A 23,917-nucleotide genomic window follows, 5' to 3' on the forward strand; every position below is an offset into this window, starting at 1 on the left:
GTAAACTCACCTTTATTTTATGCTGCATGCCAAAATGAAGAAATACTATGGAGCTGAAAGCAATGGAATATGACTCCATACCCTGGGCACACTTAAGTGAAGCCCCTAGCAATCTGTGGAACTCCAAAAAATGTGATCAGGAAAGTTCTAAGCTAATGATGACTGTAGAAAGATAGCTTAGGAAAAAAAAAAATCCTATACAACAAAAGAGATACTATTACCTCCTTTCTACCATAATTATGAGATTCACTTAGCATTTAAAATGGCTTACATTCCCATATTAAAACTTGAATGTTAGAATATATATAAGATAAAATTGCCCAGATTACAAGACATTCAAAAACAAATTTGAATGTTCGTTCATGAAAAACACTATGTTATTTATGGTGTTTAACATAGAATAATACACAGTATTTAAACAATGTACTTATGTTTTCCATTAACATTTTTTGTCAAAATAAAAATGTTTTCTTGATAGCCATACAGAATAATATGGTGTTCTCAGTTCTTAAACAGATCTGTATCACCCATTTATCAGAATAAAAATTCTAAATGGTACTTCCACAAGTTTTGGACAGAAAACATGTGAAAGTCACTTTGATACAAAATAATAATTACAGGAGGTGTTGATCTACAAGGTTCAGTTTAATTTTACAGGGTAAGACCGTAAATTGTCACTTAACATGCCTGTGATTAATAACCACCATTTGTTTGCACAGTCATTTGAAGTCAGAAAAATATTTCACTAAAAGTGGCATTGTAGTGCTTTTTTGCATGAATTCAACAGAAAGCATCATGCAAAAACAGAAAGGAATCTTGGAGTTTCTGGTTTTGTTGGAGTCTCATTTCTATTCCATCAATGCCAAATAAGTCAGTGAAAGTAATTTCCTTTGGCTTGTATAAATCAAAGTGATTGATCAAAGATTAAGAGAGATCTAATTTTTCTTAAAATGCCAATAATGTTAGTTTTTGGTATTAAAAGATTGATTTGGTCATCATTGCCATAGGTGATCTTTTATGCTACATAGCATTCCTTCTCAAAGAATTATGTTGGGTATATTTAGCCTTTGAAAATCAATATTCTCTCCATGATGATAAAGGTTAGAAAGTAATTACTAAAGCAAGAACATTTCCTTATTTAGGCACTAAGTCATGACATCAACTAGGATCTACACAGGAAGGAAGCCATAAACTAAGGATTCATGATTTCTCAAAGGGTTTAGGTAGCTCTACTTGACAGAAATGTGTAGCATAAATCAATCTTTCAGAATAACCTAATCATAATTATAAGAATGTTTATTTTCTATGGAATGGCACAAGTATTTAAAATACAAATATTTTAAATAGAACAAATTCATATATTAAAATTCAAAAGGCAGAATACCTACCACCAATTGGTATGATACAAAGGTTATATTTGCACGCTAGATTCACAATCTTAACTACATCATCATGACATGCTGTTGAAAAAAGGGAAAACAAATTAATCACAGGGACATGAATAAAATCTGGGTAACCCTGCAAAACAAGGGTCTATAAAGTTCTTTAGTGTCTAACTTTTCCTTCATTCACTCACTCATCAATGCATTAAGTATATTAAACTGTTTAAAATTTATCTTAACTTTTCATTTTGAAATAATTTCATACCTACAAAAGTTGCAAAAACAGTACGAAGAATTTCCTTCTATGCAGCAGCCACAAACACTAATATCTTATATAACTCTAGTTCAATTATTAAAAGCAAGCAATTGACACTGATAAAATACTATTTATTTAAAATTTCCCTTTTGTTACATTAATGTCCTCTTTTCTGGACCAGGATCACACATTGCATTTAGTTGTCACATCTCCATTCTTAATCTGAGACAGTTCCTCATTCTATCTTGGACTTTCATGATCTTGACACTTTTGAAGAGCACTGCTATTATTTCCTGGACTACCTCTCAATTTGGGTTTGTATGTTTCCTCATGATTAAAATTCAGATTATACATTTCGGCATGAATTTCACAGAAGTGATGTGTCTTTCTCAGTCTGTTACCTCTGGAAGTGCATGATGTAGGTAAGTCTCATTCGGGTAATGTTAACTTTCATCATTTGGTTATACAGTATTTGCTAGATTTCTCCACTCTAAAAATACTATAGTTAATATGTATTCTTCCCCATGTTGGTAAAGAAGTAGCCTAAAGCTAAAAAACAGGCAGGTAAAATGAAAACATTTCTTCTATTTGAGAATATCTTTCTTTTTTTCAAGAATGGCTAAATTTCTATACTAAACAAACAGAGACAAAAGAATTATTTCATAACTATTCCAAATATACAGACATATATATATCATGAGTATCAGAAAAGCAATTTCATCTCAGTTATACATATGCTCTTGGATTTTCCTCCTAAGTATGTCACCTCCTTTCTACCCGCATATTAAGGTTATGACATTCCCAGATACTCCCTGCAAAACAGAAGGATCACATGTAAGAACTGAGAGTCCATGAGAGCCAATTTTTTGAAAAGTAAAACTCTATATATTCCTTTCATAAAGTCTGAAGAGGAACATGATCAGAATACCAATGAAACTTTTTAAAAATATAATTATGTACAGTAAGAAACAATGTACCTGTTTTGCTTTAAATTTTCTGCTAAGAGATGGGTATAAAAACCATATATATAAATATAGTACCTAATTATCAGCAAGAGCAAAATAACAGAAAACTCATCCATCTGCTTTCTCAAGCCAAATACCTGAATGAAATTAGTTTCTCAAAGTTTAAGTATTTATATCAAAGACAATATGTATATTATTGTTTTGCTATTTGAACACCATCCTTTTCGGCCCAAAAGCTGGTATCAAAAATTACTATAATTTGCCATAATCATTATGTTAAAGTAAAAATTTCTATACATCTAAATATGTCACTGATTGATTCTAATTTCATTAAGCTTTCAAATTAACCAGAAACACATTTTTCTACTGACTTCACACTATAGTTACATTTTAACTTAATCACCACCAACAAAATCAATCATTAAAACCAACAGTTCAGGATGATCAGATCAAGAAAAAAACTACACATTTCTAAAACTAAATTTACTTTTAAGATTTAACAATACTCAATTAATGATACAAAGGAAAAAAAAAAACTTACTTGGCCATAAAACTATATCAGGAATTCGCTGAAACATTCCTTCCCTGAGCAAAAATATCTCATGAAGACAATGACCTGTTTTGTGGTTTTAAAAAAAATGCAAAAACATCTCAATTTATAGGAAGTTTAAAAATTGAAAATAAGTAGCTCTTATATAAAGTTGCTTACCATGAGCTCTAAATACTCGATCATCTGCTTCTTGTGAATATGAAATACTAGTTTCTTTAAGGTCACAAAGAAAATCTTCATTTACGATAGAAGGAGGTGTATCACTAGGATTTAAGGATGCCTAGGAAATAAAATTAGTTTGACTTATTTCTAGAAAATAAATATTGAATACCTCCATTAGGAAGAGTGAGGATAAAATGTACCTTTTTAAATATACAAACTAAGACAGAAATGTAGGAAAATACCAAATAATACATATGGAAACCAATTTTGTGACAGTAACAATTTATAAATAGTCCGGTTAATCAAATTCAGTAATGTAAGTTACAGAAGTCTTATGTTTCCTCTTTCGCTTCCATGGTCCACCTTTTCATTTTTCCTGAAGATTGCAGTCAAGAAGAGGGAGATAGAAAAGTTTCAAATCTTTAATTTTAGGCTAAGGAGATTGGAGGGAAACTACTTGACTTGCACTAACTACATTTTCACCTGTAGATAAGTAACCATTTCCTCTATACTTCAATTACCATTTTTAAATGACCAGCAAGAAGCCTCCCAATAAGTAATAAAACCATTTTTATAGGGCTGCTCTAAAACTCACAACATAATTATAAACTTGATACTTAATTTCAACTAATAGATAACTTGAAAGATAAATCTTCAATTTTACAGTCATGTGACACTGGGCAGGTCACCCGACTTCTGTGAGCCTTGGCTTCTTCATCTGTTAAAGTCATCGTCACCAAATGTATACATACATCTACCATAAGGAAGGAAGGTTAAATGTGGTAATTTTTGTGAAAAACACCAAATACCATACCCAGCACACAGGAAAAGCTCTATAAATCAAACTGGTCTGAAATCAAATCCGCTATGAAAAAAAAGCTATGAAGCTATGGTAGAAAAAAGAAAATGTAAGAATATGTAAAGAAAAAATGCTACTTATATAGTCTTTCAGTACCTTATTAAAGTTCTGCATTTAATATTCAATTATATATTAAGTATTTACTGAGTACATGCTATAAGCTAGCACTATTCTAGGCCCTAGGGATATAGCAGTGAGTTAAAGAGGAAAAAAAAACTCGCCCCTATGATTTTATGCTATAATGGAAGGAAGTGACCAAAAGAAATTCCAAAACACATAGAGATTATTATTTTGTTAAGTTACTGAAAATTGGGAAGGGCTCACCAATGTAAAAAACAAAAAGTGCATGGAAAGTTGATGAGATTTCTGAATATGATAAACTGCATCAATGTCAAAAAAAGGTAATTACTAATAGTCAAAAGAGAGAATTATAAAATAAAAAACACCTTTTAAGAAATTAAAAGAATGTTATTTGGGAGGAGCAGGAATTAGTTGTTTAGCTTAATTTAATTGCTAGAATAAAATGTAATTGTGGATTTATAAATAAACCAAACAAGTATGCACTGAATACCTATAGTCCTTACAAGGATATGGTGGAGAATATGTAAGTAATAGCTCCTGCACTTACAGAACCTATATCCAAAACCAGTTACAGGGACATGCAGAATATCATGCCATAGCAAATAATAGTAAGTAATAAAAATAAATAAGTAGTAATAAATATAAATAATAGAGATAAGAAATGTTAACTATTTGATTGGTTTGACATGCACGCAGTTTAAAGTTTTCTAACTCGTTTCAGAAAAGTGAAACTACATAACAAACTATGTAGTTATCTTAAGTGTTCACTTTTTTCTAAGCCTTCAAATATTTTAAGTGCTTTGATATTAAATTAACATATTTTATATTATTCTACATTAATCCTAAAATATCAGTCCATTAAATAACATAAAAATAATGGCAACTTGTATTTTTGTAACAAAGTGCTCTCACAGAATTAATTCACTTGAACTTCACTATTACCCTGTAAGAGGTCAAACAGATAGTTATGACTCACTTCTCAAATTAGGATAACTAAGACTGAGATAGGATAAAAAGTTTACCAGATAAACTTCAGATGAATTCTGATATTAGGATCTAGATCTGTGATGCTAAAAAGCCACTCCTAGTAAACCTAACAAGGCCATTATACCTGCTAAATTTATTAACCAAAAAACATGACAAATGCATTAAAGCAACTATAACAAATTATAAAAATAAGCCTAATTAATTTGGGATTAAACACACACACACACACACACATACACACACAGAGTTAAGCATATTAGTAATCATTCTTATTTGCTTACTTTAGAGGTAGTTTTATGCTCCATACTTGCTCCAAGGGTATTTTGAATCCAGTCTTTAAAAGTTGGCAAAATCATGCCACTAAGAGGGTACCTAAGGTACAAAGAAATAAAACATTAGAGTACGGTATATTCATTTAAATTTAAATCTTCTAACTTCTAGTAGTCATATACAAACATACACTGTGGACAAAATCAAAACAAAACAAAACCCAAACTATCCCAAAGCAGCATAGATAGACCAAAAGCAGAGAAAAATAGGGGGTAAGGGGTTTCCTACATGTGGAAGAAGGAAAAAGCACTACCTGAGTTTCCAGTTTTATTTTTTTAGACAGGTTTTAGCCTGAGAGAAAGCCCCATATAGTACCAAAAAAGGAAATAAAAATGTAGAAAACCTCCAGTCTTCCTAGCTTGAAAGAACCCAAGGACAGTATTTGCAGTAAAAACAGCATCTGGAAGAGTACAGGACATCACAGAAAAGGAGAAAGTCAGAGAGGGACCTATGTATAAACTCTGTCCAAATGTCCAGCGCACCCTGAATCACACATACACAGAGCAGACTCTAAAACAGCCCAGCTAAGCATAAAAGAACTCAGGGGCTCACCACCACAGAGGTAAAGAATTGGGAGTATGAGATCAGTCAAGTAAACTGCTTGACGAAAGAAAAAAAAAAGCCCCTTCCGAAAGACAAAACAGAATCCATAGTTTCTACAACATATCATTAACAATGTCCAAGATACATCCAAAATTATCAAACATGAACAAACAAGAAAAGTATGATCCATAATCAAGAGAAAGGGCAATTAATAAGGACTGACCCCAACATGATCCAAGATACTAGAAATAGCACACAGCATTTTTTTTATTAAGGTATCATCGATATTCAATCTTATGCTCAGGTTTTGCATGAGCAACATTGTGGTTACTACATTTCCCCCATTATCAAGTCCCCACCACATACCCACTGTCCATCAGCATAGTAAGATGCTATAGAGTCACTACTTGTCTTCTCTGTGCTATACCACCAGCACACAACATCTTAATACAACAATAACTATGCTGAAGGACAAAAGGGAAAATATGTTCCCAATGAGCAAAAGAAGAAATTTGAGCAGAGAAACAGAAATTATCAAAAGAACAAAACAGAAATTCTATAGTTAAAACTCTGCAATAAAAATTCATTGGAGGAATTTATGAACAGATTGGAGGTATTAGTGAACTTAGAGCAATAAAACATACACAACATGACAGAAAAAAAGACTAAAAACAACAAACAGAGCTTCAGGGACCTATGGAATAACACACATGTTAGTAAAAGACTAACATACATATAAATGGAGTCCCAAGAAGAGAAACGAAGAAAAGGAAATGTAAAAGTATTTTAAGAAATAATGACAGGAAGTTTTCAAATTTGATGAAAGACATAAATGTACAAATTCAAGAAGGTTAGAGAATTCTAAGATGAATTCAAAGAAAAACACTAGGCACATCATAGTCAAATAATTTAAAAGATAGAGAACATCTTAAAATATCTACAGATAAATGTCACATTATATACAATATAATAAAAAAAAATTATGACTGACTTCTCATCAGAAACAGTGAAGTCCAGGAAACAACTGAACATTTTTTAAGTGCTAAAGGAAAAGACTGTCAACCTAGAATTCTGTATCTGGTGAAAGTATCCTTCAAAAATCGAAGTGAAATAAGGGGATTTTCAGATTGAAAACTAAGAACTTGGTGCCAGCAGACCTACAAGAAATGCTAAAGTGATTTATATCAACTAAAGGGAAATATAACACTAAATATAAACTGAAATCTTCAAGAAGGAATAGTACTAGAAAGAGTAAATATGTGGATAAATAAAAATGACCATTTTTTCCTTAATTTCTTTAAAAAATGTATGACTGTTTTTAAAATTATAACATTGTGTCATGGATACAATATGACAACTATAAAAAACAGAGATTTGCAAGATTTTACATGAAAAAGATTTGCAAGGTACTTAGATTTTACATGAAGTAGGCACAAAAAATTTACAACACACACAGAAAAGGCTCTATAGAGCAGGTATGAAGGCTCTACAGAGCACGAAAAAAACTAGATTTGCCACTCATATTTTGTTTGCTATGTCCCTTCATCCCAATCCCAATTTAAATAATTTATATGAAACATGAACAGTATTTTATACATACAAGAAATCCTAAATGTCATATATATGAGAAGACTAAGCACTTGAGTTTTCTGCATCAGAGACCCAACTTTTCAGTTTTGGAAATACTTGTCAGAGGAGGCAAAATATGAAATAACAGTAAGTGCTACAAATAGATAAAATAAGTATGCTAACCTAGATTACTGTATTAAACAAGGCTAACAGGTAAACTATAACAATCCACTGTGTTAAAGTAGCAATAATATAATAGTTCTCTGAAAAAAACAAAACAAAATTTTAAATGTACATTTTAAAATAGTACTTTAAATTGTTATTCAACTAAACAAATAGCAAGTGTTTTATGTATATTAGTTTATAATAATGTTATGAAGTTGATAATATTATCCCCATTTCATAGATAAGGAAGCTAAGGCACAGAGAAGTTAAATAACTTAAGATTCAAGGTCACAGCTAGTAAGTTACAAAACCAGAATCTAAACCAGTTAATAAACAAGGCTTTGGTCTGTGCTCTTAGCCACTATAAAATGCTGCCTCTAGTCTGATTCTTCCCTCACCATCACTCCATGTGAGATCATTATTCTAAAATCCTTTATGAATAATATTTATAAAATCATGGTAGCTAATATTCAGCAATTTTTTCACTAACTCAGTAATTGTTTAACTTCTCTACCCTCCTCTCCATGAAGAAGCAGCCAAATTACTTAATTATTGCTGTTTGATTTTTGATTTTATAAATATTTTATTTACAAAGTATTGAAGTTTACACATGTACAAAAATACAAATAATAAGTATACAGCTGAATAAGGTTCTATAAAGTAAACCTCCCATGTAATCAGCATTCAGATTCAGAAATAGAACATTACCAGTACCCATGAAACACCTCCAGCACCCATGAAACACCTCTCTCCAACACTCCTTTTCAGGCACTACCACTTTTCCCCACACCAAAGGAAAACCACCTACCCCTGACTGTTACTATCACAGGGTAATTTTTACTGTTTTTGAACTTGTTATAAATGAAGTCAAACAAAATGTAGTCTTTTGTATCTGCCTTCTTTTGTTCAATATTATGTTGATGAGATTCATCTGTGTTGTAACAGGGAGCTGCATTTCGTTCATGTCCATGGCTTAATTCTACTGTGCAAGCACAACACAATTTCTTTACCTACTGTATTGCCAACAGACAACTAGGCTGTTTATAGTTTTTGGTGCATGCAAGGACATTCTTGAGCTTGTTTTCTAAGGAAATGTAGCACAAGTTTCCGACAGGTATTTAACTAGGGTAATTTCTAGGCCATAGTTATGCCTAAGTTTAGCTTTAGTAGATGCTTCAGTTTCCAACACGTTTATAGCTAGCAGTGTCTGAAGAGTTCTACTTATTCCACATCCTCCCCCGACCTTGGTGCTGTAGTTCTTTTAATGTGAGACAATCCTACTGGTAACCCTATAACTTTAATTTTAATTTCTCTGATTACCTACAGATTGAGCTTCTATTCATGTATCTATTGTCCATTTGGATAGCCTGTTTTCAATGCCAGTTCATCTTTTGCACAGCATCCCAGTGGGTTGTTATGGTTTTCTCACTGATGTATAAGAATTCTTTATTATTCTGGAATTGAGGATGTATGCATTAAATGTTTTCTATTACTTTGCAAACTGTCATTCATTCTCTTAAAAGAATCTTTTGATGAAAACAAGTTCTAAATTTTAATATTCTCTAATTGATTCACTTTTTACTTTATAATTAATGAGTTTTGTTGTCTGCTTTTTGCCTACCTCAAATTCAGGAAGGCATTCTGTATATTCTTCTATCACTTCCATAGTTTTAGTTTATACACTTAGGTCTATAATTTATCTGGAATTAATCTCTGTATTTGGTATGACGTAAGGTCAAAATTAATTTTTTTCCCAAGATGGTAGCTTAAATCCTCTTATTTTTTATTTATTTTGTTGTGTGTCTTGGTGTTTAAATGGAGAAAATAAGACATACGCCAGTAGTCACAATCTATTCCAGATCAAACAACAATAAAACCAATACTGAAAACAAACCAGAAGATGATATAAATTGTTCTTAATATCTATATATTGCAAGCTATGTATAATGTTCAAAATGTGACACTTATGCTCAAGATTATTTCTTACTTGCTTCATCAGTACTTTAGTAACTACAACAGCTTTTACAACTTGCCTCAAAGGATTACTCTGACTTCACTAAGATGGCCAAAAAACAAAAATAAGAGCAAGTGGGTAATATATAAACTCTGTACCAAAATTGTTTATAATAACACAGAATTTAAAATTAAAAGAGCTGATGTTGGGCCCTATCTAAAGGAATTTTTAATTGGAAGCAACAGAAAGCACTCATTTTGTCACCTAATTTTAAAGTTACAAAAAAATTTTTAAAGTTACACAACATGGGCTGACTGGATGTCACCCATCGTATTAACATCATATTATACAAAAAATATATAAAAACTCTCAAGTTGCTCTTTATAATTAAGTTAGAACAAAAATGACAGTGGGGTGTGGAGGAAAAGATGGCAGAGTAGGAAGGCAAAGTAGAAACCTCCTCCCTCACACACACCCTGCACCAAGAAAGCAAGTACAGCAAATAAAACTAACCCTGAAAATGACCTGAAGACTTCAGAATAGACCACCTACACCTGATGAAGAAGAAAACACCACACAGAGAAGGGTAGTGGCAAAACTGAGATTGATCTGACCCAATCCCTTCACCCATCACAGCCCACGAGTGGGAGAGAGAGGAACGGAGTAGGGAGGTGATAAGCACTTGGGAACTCTGCACACCTGGCCCTAGAGATCTGCTTGGGGAACACGGGCCCACATTGCATCAGGCTTTGGTGATTTCCGGGGCTGGGCACCAGAGAGTTGGAGCACTCTGGAAGGATTGGACTCTAGGTGCCTGTGGAGGGCAAGGACGCTCTGCTAGTCATGCTGAGAACCAACACAGAGGCAACAGCTGGAAATATTTACCAGCAGCAGGAAGGATGCCAGAGGGGCAAGGGTTGAATGTATCTCTGCAGGAGAAAGAGCAGATGGACACTCCCCCAGCCCTCTCTCGGCCCAACACTTTAAGCACGTGCCAGAGCCCCAAATGCTCCACCTCCCCTGCTGGTGGCTTAGCCCTGAGGCACTTCCCTGCACACCTGCTCATCCATCAGGCCCAGGAGTGGTCAGACTTTGCTGCTGAGCAGTTAAAGGGAGGCTGTCCAAGCTTTCTTGGACCTCTTCAATCCAGCTGGGGAGGGCCTGCCGGAGCCAGGGTCCCAGAGCTCCTTCCTCCTCACTGGAGGCCCTCCCGTGCACTGTGCACCCTGATACCATACTCCCCACACTGCACACCTGCCTTGCCCAGCCCCCTAGCCATGCTGCAGTGCAGGCAGAGGATGGTGTCATGCCAATGGGTTTCAGCCCCAGGTAAGTTCACTATGGATTCAATGTGACCAAAGAAATGACAATAGAACTTTCTTGGGGTGAAAGGGTTATACCCAACTTTATTTCCACACTGGCAGGTCAATCACTAAAATCCCATCCACTCACAGTGAGTCTGCTTGCAGCAAGCCAATCTCAGCCTCTGGGCCTCTCAGCCTGCATAGCCGTTTTCTGGGCAGCTCTGCCTGCACAGCCGTCCTCTGGGCCTCTGTCCTCAGTGCTGCTACAACTCCAGCCTCTGCTCTGCTCTCCTGCAGCCTTGCAGCCATGCCACCGTGTCGCCCAGAGCACTGGGCAGAGCTCTTTATACAGAGTCAGTAGCAACGTATTGCCCACACATGTGTAGTGAGCTAGCCAACCAGGGCCAGGTGAGTATCCTGGCCACAGGAACTTCATTTTATCCACAGGTGGGAATGCCCAAAACAATTCTAGCACAAGCGCTGCTTCTCAGCTCACAAAATGACTCTGCTGACAGATCAGCCACTGCCAGCAGACAGGCAGAAAGGCAGCCTCGCCCACAGCCCAACAAAAGCAAATGGGGCTCCATCGCAAAGGAGAACTAGACACTGGTGAGTAAAGAGTCTTGAGTTTCTGGGCACCACAGGAAACCTTCTTCATGAAGCCATTACTCTCTAGACCAGTAGGCACAGAGGGCCTATCTAATACTTAAAGTAAAGGGATGGAAAAAGATATTTCATGCAAATAATAGGGAGAAAAAAGCAGGAGTAGCAGCTTATGTCAGACAAAATTGACTTCAGAACAAAGGAAGTAACAAGAGACAAAGAAGGATACTACATAAAGGGATCAGTCCAACAAGAGGACATAACCATTATAAGCATCTATGCACCTAACATAGAAACACCTAAATGTGTAAATGTAAAACAGCATAACTAAAGGGAGAAATAGACTGCATTCATTCAAATGAGGGGACTTCAATATGCCAGTTACATCAATGGACAAATCAACCATTAAGTAAATAAATAAGGAAACAGGCACTGCACAACACATTAGATCAGATGGACACAAGACACATCTACAGAACACTCCACCCAAAAGCAGCAGGATACACATTTTTCTCAAATGCACACGGAATGTTCCCCAGAACAGATCACATACTAGATCACAAAAAGAGCCTCAATAAATTCAAAAGATTTAAATTGTATCAAGTAGCTTCTCAGAACACAGTGGTATGAAACTAGAAATAATTTACACAAAGAAAACACAAAAACGCCACAAACACATGAAGGCTAAACAACATGCTCCTAAATAATCAATGTTATCACTGAACAAATCAAAGTAGAAATCAAGCAATACATGGAGACAAATGAAAACAAAAATACAACGGTTCAAAATTTGTGGGACACCACAAAAGTGGTTCTAAGAGGGAAGTACACAACAACACAGCCTGACCTCAATGAACAAGAACAATCCCAAATAAACAGTGTGATTTTAACAACGGAAATTAGAAAAAGAAGAAAAAATGAAACCCAAAGTCAGTAGGAGGGATATAACAAAAATCAGAGCAGAAATAAATACAGAGAAGAATAAAACAACAGAAAATTAAACAAACAGCTGGTTCTTTGAGAAAATAAACAAAACAGATAAACCCCTAGCCACACTTATCAAGAAAAAGGACAAAAAACAACAAAAAAGAAACAAAAAGGAAGAGTAACAACTGACACCACAGAAATACAAAGAATTATTAGAAAATTATATTAAAAATTATATGCCAATAAATTGGACAACCTAGAAGACAAGGGAAAAGCCCTAGAAAAGTACAACTTCCCAAGACTGACCCAGGAAGAAACAGAAAATCTGAACATACCAATTACCAGTGACAAATTTTAATTGGTAATCAATATAATTCCAACAAACAAAATGAAATGTCCAGATGGCTTCACAGCTGAATTCTACCAGACATTTAAGGAAAAACTAACACCCATCCTTTTTAAAGTACTGCAAAAATAGAAGAGAAGGGACTACTTCCAAATTTATTCTAAGAGGCCAACACCACTAATACCAAAACCAGACAGACACCACAAAAAAAAGAAAATTACAGATCAGTATCCCTGATGAACATAGATGCAAAAATCATCAACAAAACATAAGCAAACCAAATTCAAAAATACATCAAAGTTGTAGAAGGCAGATTAAAGGCGGCAGTGTGAGAGGTGAAACAGAGAACTACTCCAAAAAACATATATAACATGAAAATATAGTTAATACAACTAATCCTAAAAGAGCAACAGGAAAGAAGGCTGAGCTAGATGACACACAGCTGGAGAAAAGAACAGACCTCACAAAACAGGATAACGTATGAAAGCCTTGATCCAGCGGGACCCAAGCCCTTCGCCCACCCCAGCTCACCGGAGGGAGGAACAGAAATGGAGCAGGGAGGTGGTAGAAGCCTAGGACTGCTGAACACCCAGCCCCAGAGATCTGCTTTGGGAGCATGAACCTACACTGCATGGTGCTCTGGTGATTAGAAAGGCTGGAAAGCTAAGACAGGCAGAATACCTGGAGAGAATGAGATTCAAGCCCTGTGTGGAGAAACAGAGATCCACATCCAGCTGCTCTGGGACAAAAGAAAGGCAGGCAGTCTGAGAGACTTCCTAACAGCAAGAGGGCTGTTAAAGGGGCAAGGATTGCACAGAGCTGGCTGCTCAGAGTGCTGGCACACTCTGCCCAGAAGGTTGGGAACTTTCAGGAGCTTCAGGCACTCCATCCACCTGGCTGGTTCCACAGTTCTAAAGCACCCCACTGAAATACGCAGCCTGCTGCGACTTCCTCCTGGCCAGGCGACTTCCTCCTGGCCAGGCGGCACCAACTCACAACCAGCAGTCCCTGCCCCGGCATCAGGCCAGCCAAAGGGAAGCCCTCCCTACAGCAGCTACAAATGCAAAGCACAGAGGCTTACACCTGTGTGCTCAGTCTACTGCTTCTGACAGTGGAGACAGGCACAGCAGCTGAGAAGCAGGGAACAGCTCTTTCCTCCACCCAGGCACAAGCACAACTCCACTTTGAACCCCAACATCACTCCAGGAGCTGAGCACCTACAGACAGTAGAGTTTCTGGGCACTAGAGAGCACCACATACAAATATGAAACATCAAAGGAACCTAGTTCAAACAAAAAATACCCACAAACACCAGAAATGGGCCAAATGACACTGAACTCATCAATCTTCCTCAAAGAGAGTTCAAAATAAAAATAAAAACATGCTCATGGAGGTATGGAAAAATATTCAAGAACTCAGTAACAAATTCAGGACAGAGATTTAATCATTAAGATACTCTATACCACAAATGAAACATACAATGAAGGGATTTAAAAGCAGATTAAATGTAGTAGAAGAGAGGGTAAATGGAATAGAAACTGGAGAAGTGGAATACAAAGAAGCTGAGGCACAGAGAGAAAAAGGATCTGCAGGAATGAAAGAATACTGAGAGAAATGTGTGACCAATTCAAATGGAACAATATTCACATTACAGGGGTACCAGAAGAACAGAGAGAAAAGGGGATAGAGAGTGTCTTTGAGGAGGTAACTGCTGAAAAATTCCCCAATCTGGGGAAGGAGATAGTCTCTCAAGCCATGCAGGTGTACAAATCACCCAACACAAGGGACCCAAAGAAGAGAACATCAAGACATATAATAATTAAAATGGCAAAGATCAAGGATAAAGATAGACTATTAAAAGTAGCCAGAGAGAGAAATTAGATCACATACAAAGGAAAGCCATCAGGCTATCATCAGACTTCTCAGCAGAAACCTTACAGGCCAGAAGGGAGCAGAATGACATATTCAATGCAATGAAACAGAAGTACCTCAAAACAAGAATACTGTACCCAGAAAGATTATCATTTAAATTTGAAGGAGGGATTAAACAATTAACAGATAAGCAGAAGCTGAAACAATTTACCTCCCACAAATCACGTCTACAGTATATTGTGGACAGATTGCTATAGATAAAAAGTAGTCCTACAGCTAAATACCTGTCATCAGAGGAAATAAAACCACAGTAAAGAAAGTAGAGCAATTAATTACAAAGCAGATAGAAAATCAAATCAAATAACCCCAAAGTCAATCAAGGGACAAAGAGTACAAAATATGATACCTAATATATAAAGGAGGAGGAAGAAAGAGGAGGAAAAAAAAAAAGAACATTTACATTGTGTTTGTAACAGCATACTAAGTGAGTTAAGTTAGACTGTTAGATAGTAAGGAAATTACCCTTGAACATTTGGTAACCACAAACCTAAAGCCTGCAATGACAATAAATACATACCTCTAAATAATCACCCTAAGTGTAAATGGTTTGAATGCAGCAATCAAAAGACACAGAGTCACTGAATAGATAAAAAAGCAAGACCCAAAGACATACACAGAGTGAAAGTAAAGGGATGGAAAAAGATATTTCATGAAACTGATAGGGAGAAAAAAGCAGGATTTGCAGTACTTATATGAGAAAAAATAGACTTCAAAACAAAGAAAGTCACAAGAGACAAAGAAGGATATTACATAATGATTAAGGGGTCAGTCCAACAAGAGGATATAACCATTACAAATATCTATGCACTCAGCAAAGGAAAACCTACATATTTGAAACAAATACTAACAGAATTAAAGGGGGAAATAGAATGCAATGTATTCATTTTAGGAGACTTCCACACACTACTCACTCTGAAGGACAGATCAACTGGAAAGAAAATAAGTAAGGAGACAGAAGCACTGAACAACACATTAGAACAGATGGACCTAATGGACATCTACACAACACTCCATCCAAAAGCAACAGGACACACATTCCTCTCAAGTGCATATTAGAACACTTTCAAGAATAGATCATATAAACTAGGCCACAGAAAGAGCCTCAGTTAATTCAAAAAGATTGAAATTGTACCAACCAGCTTCTCAGACAACAAGGGTATGAAACAAGAAATAAATTACACAAAGAAAACAAAATAGCCCACAAACACATGGAGGTTTAACAACATGTTCCTAAATAATCAATACATCAATGACCAAATAAAAACAGAGATCAAGCAATATATGGAAACAAATGGCAACAATATTTAACAATGCAGAATCTGTGGGATGCAGAGAAGGCTATACTAAGAGGAAAGTATACAGCAATACAGGCCTACCTCAGGAAAGAAGAACAATCCCCTATGAACACTCTAAACTCACAATTAATGAAACTACAAAAAGAACAAATGAGGCCAAAAGTCAGTAGAAGGAGGGACATAATAAAGATTAGAACAGAAACAAATAAAATCAAGAGGAATAAAACAATAGAAAGAATCAATGAAAGCAAGAGCTGGTTCTTTGAGAAAATAAACAAAATAGATAAACACCTAGCCAAATTCATCAAGAAAAAAACAGTCTATACACATAAACAGAATAAGAAATGAGAAAGGAAAGATCACTATGGACACCATGGAAATACAAATAATTATGAGAGAATACTATGAAAAATTATATGCTAACAAACTGGATAACCTAGAAGAAATGGACAACTTTCTAGAAAAATACAACCTTCCAAGGCTGACCCAAGAAGAAACAAAATCTGAATAGACCAATTACAAGCAACAAAATTGAATTGGTAATCCAAAAACTTCCTAAGAACAAAAACCAGATGGTTTCACCACTGAATTTTATGAAACATTTAGTGAAGACTTAATAACCATCCTCCTTAAAGTTTTCCAAAAAGTAGAAGAGAAGGAAACTCTCCCAAACTCATACTAAGAGGCCAGCATCACTCTAATACCAAAAGCAGGCAAAGACACCACAAAAAAAGAAAATTACAGACCAATATACCTGATGAACATACATGCAAAAATATTCAACAAAATATTAGCAAACCAAATTCAAAAAGATCACCAATCATGATCAAGTAGGATTTATTCCAGCATGCAAGGATGGTACAGTATTAGAAAATCCATCAACACCACCCACCACATCACCAAACAGAAGGACAAAAACCATATGATCACCTCCATAGATGCTGAAAAAGCATTTGACAAAATTCAACATCCATTCATGATAAAATCTCTCAACAAAAGGAGTACAAAGGGCAAGTATCTCAACATAATAAAGGCCATATATGACAAACCCACAGACAGCATCATACTTAACAGTGAGAAGCTGAAAGCTTTTCCCTTAAGATGAGGAACAAGAAAAGGATACCCACTCTCCCCACTTCTATTCAACATCGCACTGGAGGTCCTAACCATGGCAATCAGACAACACAAAGAAATAAAAGGCATCTAGATTGTCAAGGAAGAAGGTAAACTATCCTGTTTGCAGATGACATGATATTGTACATAAAAAACCCTAAAGAATCCACTCCAAAACTACTAGATCTAATATCTGAATTCAGCAAAGTTTCAGGATACAAAATTAATACACAGAAATCTGTTGCATTCCTATACACTAACAATGAACTAGGAGAAAGAGAAATCAGGAAAACAATTCCATTCACAGATGCATCGAACAGAATAAAATGCCTAGGAATAAACTTAACCAAGGAACTGAAAGACCTATACCCTGAAAACCACAAAGACACTCATGAGAGAAATTAAAGAAAAAAACAATAAATGGAGACACATCCCATGCTCATGGACAGGAATAATTAATGTCAAAATGGCCATCCTGCCTAAAGAACCTACAGATTCAATGCAATTCCTATCAAAATACCAACAGCATTCTTTAATAAACTAGAGCAAATAGTTCTAAAATTCATATGCAACCACAAAAGACCCTGAATAGCCAAAGCAATCCTGAGAAGGAAGAATAAAGTGGAGGGGATTATGCTCCCCAACTTCAAACTCTACTACAAAGCCACAGTAATCAAGACAATTTGTTACCAGCACAAGAACAAACCCATAGACCAATGGAACAGACTAGAGAGGCCAGAACATATATTAACCCAAGCATATATGTTCAATTAATATACAATAAAGGAGCCATGGACATACAATGGGGAAATGATAAGCTCTTCAACAACTGGTGTTGGCAAAACTGGATAGCTACATGCAAGAGAATGAAACTGGATTATCATCTAACCCCATACACAAAAGGAAACTCAAAGTGGATCAAACACCTGAATATAAGTCATGAAACGATAAACTCTTAAAAGAAAACATAGGCAAAAATCTCTTGAATATAAACATGAGCAACTGACTCCTGAACGCTTCTGCTCAGGCAAGGGAAAGAAAAGCAAAAATGAACAAATGGGACTACATCAAACTAAAAAGCTTCTGAAGAGGAAAGGACACCATCAGCTGAACAAAAAGGCATCCTACAGTATGGGAAAACATATATGTAAATGACATATCTGACAAGGGGTGAATATCTGAAATATATAAAGAACTCACATGCCTCGACACCCAAAAAGCAAATAACCCTATTAAGAAATGGGCAGAAGATTTGAACAGACACTTCTCCAAAGAAGAAATTCAGATGGCCAACAGACCTATGAAAAGATGCTACACATCGCTAATTATCAGGGAAATGCAAATTAGAACCACAATGAGATGCCACGTCACACCAGTTAGGATGGCCAACATCAAATGGCCTAGGAACAACAAATGCTGGCAAGAATGAGGAGAAAGGGGATCCCTCCTACACTGCTGGTGGGAATGTAAACTAGTTCAGCCATTGTGGAAAACAGTATGGAGGTTCCTCAAAAAACTAAATATAGCAATACCATTCACCCTGGGAATTCCACTCTTAGGAATTTACCCAAAGAAAACAAGTTCTCAGATTCAAAAAGACATATGCACTCCTATGTTTACTGCAGTACTATTTATAATAGCCAAGATACGGAAGCTACCTAAGTGTCCATCAGTAGATGAATGGATAAAGAGGTGTGGTACATATACTCACTGGACTACTATTCAGCCATAAGAAACAAATCCCTCCATTTGCAACAATATGGATGGAGCTAGAGGGTATTATGCTCAGTGAAATAAGTCAGGTAGAGAAAGACAAATACCAAATGATTTCCCTCATCTGTGGAGTATAACAACAAAGCAAAACTGAAGGAACATAATAGCAGCAGACTCACAGACTCCAAGAAGGCACTAGCAGTTACAAAGGGGAGGGGTGAGAGAGGGCAAAGGGAACTGTGGGGTAGCATAATTAGTTCACATGGTATGTGTGGGGTCACAGGGAAGACAGTGTAGCATAGAGAAGACAAGTAGGAACTCTGTTGCATCTTACTGCACTGATGGACAGTGACTACATTGAGTATGATGGGGGAGGGACTCGATAAAAAGGGTGAATGTAGTAACCACATTGTTTTTCTTGTGAAACCTTCATAGGAGTGCATATCAATGATACCTTAATAAAAATAAATAAATAAATAAAAATTAAAAAAATACATCAAAGGTGTCATCAATCATGATCAGGTGGGATTTATTCCAGGGATTCAAGGATAGTACAATACTTGTAAACCAATCAATGTGATACACCACATTAACAGAATGGATAAAAACCACAAGATCACCTCAATAGATGCTGTAAAGCATTTGACAAAATTCAACATCCTCTCATAATAAAAACTCTCAACAGTATGGGTATAGAGGGAATATACCTCATCATAATAAAGGCCATATATGACAACATCCAACATCATACTTATCAGCAAAAAGCTGAAAGCTTTTCCTCTAAGTTTGGGAAGACAACAATGCCCACTCTCACCACTTTTAGTCAACAGAGTACTGGAGGTCCTACCAATGGCAATCAGAACACAAAGAGATAAAAGGCATCCAAATTGGTAAAGAAAATGTTAAACTCTTACTATTTGCAGATGAGATGATATTATACATAGAAAACCCTAAGCACTCCACCAAAAAACTCTTAGAACTAATAACTGAATTCAGTAAAGTTACAGGATACAAAATTAATACACAGAAATCTGTTTCATTCCTATATACTAACAACAAATTAGCAGAAAGAGAAATAAGGAAAACAACTTCATTTACAAATGCATGAAAAGAATAAAACACCTAGGAATAAACCTAACCAAGAGGTGAAAGACCTATACTCTGAAAACTACAAGACATTCATGAGTGAAATAAAAGAACACACCAATAAATGGAATAATTCTAAAATTCATATGGAATGACAAAAGACTCCAAATAGCCAAAGCAATCCTGAGAAAGAAGAACAAAGCTGTGGGGAAAATGCTCCCTGACTTCAAGTTGAACTACAAAGCCACAGTAATCAAACAGTTTGATACTAGCACAAGCACAGACCCATAGGTCAATGGAACAGACTAGAAAGCCCAGATGTAAACCCATGAATGTACGGTCAATTAATACACAATAAAGGAGCCATGAATATACAACAGGGAAAAGACAGACTCTTCAACAACTGGTGTTGACAGCTACATGTAAGAGAATGAAACTGGATTATTGTCTAACTCTATACACAAAAGTAAACTCAAAATAGATCAAAGAGCTGAATGTAAGTCATGAAACCATAAAACTCTTAAAAGAAAACATAGGCAAAAATCTCTTGAATATAAGCATGAGCAATTTTTTTCCTGGATACATCTCCTCAGGCAAGGGAAACAAAATAAAAAATGAACAAGTGGGACTACATCAAATAAAAGCTTCTGTACTGCAAAGGGACACCATGAGCAGAACATAAAGGCATCCCACAGTATGGAAGAATATATTCATAAACAACTGATCTGATAAAGGGTTAACGTCCAAAATATGTAAAGAACTCATATGCCTCAACACCCAAAAAACAAATGACCCGATTAAAAATGGGCAGAGGAACACTTCTCCTGAACAGGCACTTCTCTAAAGAAGAAATACAAATGGCCAACAGACATATGAAAAGATCCTCCACACTGCTAATCATCAGGAAAATACCAATTAAAACCACAATGAGCTATCACCTCACACCAGTTAGGATGGCCAACACTGAAAAGCCTAGGAACAACAAATACTGGCAAGGATGTGGAGAAAGGGGAACCCTCCTGCACTGCTGGTGGGAATTTAATCTAGTTCAACCATTGTGGAAAGCAGTGTGGAGGTTCCTAAAAAAACTAAAAATAGAAATAGCATTTGACCCAATAATCCCACTCCTAGGAATCTACCCAAAGAAAACAAAATCCCTGATTTGAAAAGATATATGCACCCATATATATATCATTGCAACTATTTGCAATAGCCAAGATATGGAAGGAACCTAAGTGTTCATCAGCAGATGAATGGATAAAGAAGATGTGGTTCATATACACAATGGAATATTATTCAGCCATAAAAAGAAAAGAAGGTATGGTGATAGCTGGTACCTAGAATTATCATGTATATAAATGTTGAATTACTGTGTCGTACACCTGAAACTAATGTAATGTAATACTGTGTGTCAACTACCCTTCAATAAAAAATAATTATCTACAAAAAAAAAAAAGAAAAGAAATCCTGCCATTTGCAACAACATGGATGGATCTAGAGGGTATTATGCTCAGTAAAATATTATGCCAGGTAGAGAAAGACAAATACCATAGGATTTCACTGATTTGTGGAATATACAAAGATAGCAAAACAGAAGGAACAAAACAGCAGTAGACTCATATACACTGAAAAGGGGATAGCAAGGTGGAAGGGTTGGGGTGGTGGGAGGAGGAGGGTAAAAGGGCACAAAAATTCACAATCACAATATAAGTTGATCACTGAGATGGTAGTACAACATGGAGAATATCAGTCATTGATTTTGTAACATTTCTCTACACTGATAGATAGCAACCACACTAGAGGGGGATTTAATAATATGGGTAACTGTTGAACCACTGGGATGTACAACTGAAACCAACATAAGATTGTATATTAATGATACTTTAAGTTTTAAAAAATCCTGAAATAAAAGTGAAAACTTTTAGGTAAAAGAACTAAAAGGGGGGAGGGAGCCAAGATGGCGGCGTGAGTAGAGCAGCGGAAATCTCCTCCCAAAACCACATATATCTATGAAAATATAGCAAAGACAACGCTTCCTAGAATAGAGACCAGAGGACACAGGACAATATCCAGACCACATCCACACCTGTGAGAAGCCAGCGCCTCGCGAAGAGGGTAAGATACAAGCCCCGGCCCTGCGGGACCCAAGCGCTCCTCCCCCCAGCTCCCACCAGGAAAAGAGTAGGTAGAGCAGGAGGGAGAAGGAGAACAGGACCGCTGAACACCCAGCCCCAGCCATCCAGGCCAGAGCGCAGACACAGTGCGTGCGCTGGCGACCCTGGATACTAGGGAAACAGGGCAGCAAGATCAGTGAGCGGGAACCAGAGCCCTGGCGCCGGAGGACATAAGAAAAGCGAGCGGCCATTTTTTTTTTTCTGTTTTGTTTTGGCGACCTCTTTTTGGAAGACTTAAAGGGACAGGGACCCCAATACTAGGGAAACAGGGCAGCAAGACCGGTGAGCAGATGCCTGAGGCTGGCTCCGGAGAATAAAGAAAAACGAGCGGCCATTTTTTTTTTTTTAACTTAAAATTTTTTTTTGGTCATTGTTTTGTTTTGGCGGGTGCTTTTTGGAAGTCTTAAAGAGGCAGGGCGGGACACTTAATCCAGAGGGAAAGAATCCGGGGATCTCTGGGCACCCTAATCCCCTGGGCTGCAGGGAGCTCGGAGGCCCCTTAAAGAGATAAATAGCCTCCAGGCCACTCCCCCTCCAAAGGGACCCCACTAATTTGGAGCAGCGGCCAGAGCCAGTCCACGCCCACAGCAACAGTGGAGATAAACTCCATAGCAGCTGGGCAGGAAGCAGAAGCCCTGTCTGCACGCAGCTGCCCAGCACAAGCCACTAGAGGTCGCTGTTCTCCCAGGAGAGGAGGGCCACAAACCAACAAGAAGGGAAGTTATCCAGCTGTCACTCATCCCAGCTCTGCAAACTATTCCTAATACCATGAAAAGGCAAAACTACAGGCAGACAAAGATCACAGAGACAACACCAGAGAAGGAGACAGACCTAACCAGTCTTCCTGACAAAGAATTCCAAATAAGAATCATAAACATGCTGACAAGAGATGCAGAGAAATATGCAAGAGATATGGGATGAAGTCCGGAGGGAGATCACAGATGCCAGAAAGGAGATTACAGAAATGAAACAAACTCTGGAAGGGTTTATAAGCAGAATGGATAGGATGCAAGAGGCCATTGATGGAATTGAAACCAGAGAACAGGAAGCATAGAGGCTGACATAGAGATAAAAGGATCTACAAGAATGAAACAATGTTAAGAGAACTGTGTGACCAACCCAAAAGGAAAATATCCGTATAATAGGGGTACCAGAAGAAAAAGAGAGAACAAAAGGGATGGAAAATATCTTGGAAGAAATAATTGCTGAAAACTTCCCCAAACTGGGGGAGGAAATAATCGAACAGACCACAGAAATACACAGAACGCCCAACAGAAAGTATCCAAGAAGGACAACACCAAGACACATAATAATTAAAATGGCAAAGATCAAAGACAAGGAAAGAGTTTTAAAGGCAGCTAGAGAGAAAAAGGTCACCTATAAAGGGAAACCCATCAGGCTAACATCAGACTTCTCGACAGAAACCCTACAGGCCAGAAGAGAATGGCATGATATATTAAATGCAATGAAACAGAAGGGCCTTGAACCAAGGATACTGTATCCACCACGACTATCATTCAAATATGACGGTGGGATTAAACAATTCCCAGACAAACAAAAGCTGAGGGAATTTGCTTCTCACAAACCACCCCTACAGGACATCTTATAGGGACTGCTCTAG

General features: G+C 36.7%; 1 protein-coding gene across 4 annotated transcripts in view; it reads right to left on the reverse strand.

The window, feature by feature from the left end:
* Nucleotides 1-23,917, reverse strand: part of AGPS (alkylglycerone phosphate synthase) — a 170,964-nt gene that overhangs the window by 103,266 nt on the left and 43,781 nt on the right. For all 4 annotated transcript variants that reach the window (XM_057503892.1, XM_036879398.2, XM_036879402.2 and 1 more), the window contains exons 3-6: nt 5,524-5,614; nt 3,313-3,433; nt 3,145-3,219; nt 1,389-1,460 (exon numbers count right to left, since the gene is read on the reverse strand). In XM_057503892.1, the coding sequence (XP_057359875.1) occupies nt 1,389-1,460; nt 3,145-3,219; nt 3,313-3,433; nt 5,524-5,614 (359 nt within the window). The remainder of the gene's footprint in view (nt 1-1,388; nt 1,461-3,144; nt 3,220-3,312; nt 3,434-5,523; nt 5,615-23,917) is intronic.

Source organism: Manis pentadactyla, chromosome 6, assembly GCF_030020395.1.
Source record: "Manis pentadactyla isolate mManPen7 chromosome 6, mManPen7.hap1, whole genome shotgun sequence".
Taxonomy (NCBI): Eukaryota; Metazoa; Chordata; class Mammalia; order Pholidota; family Manidae; genus Manis; species Manis pentadactyla.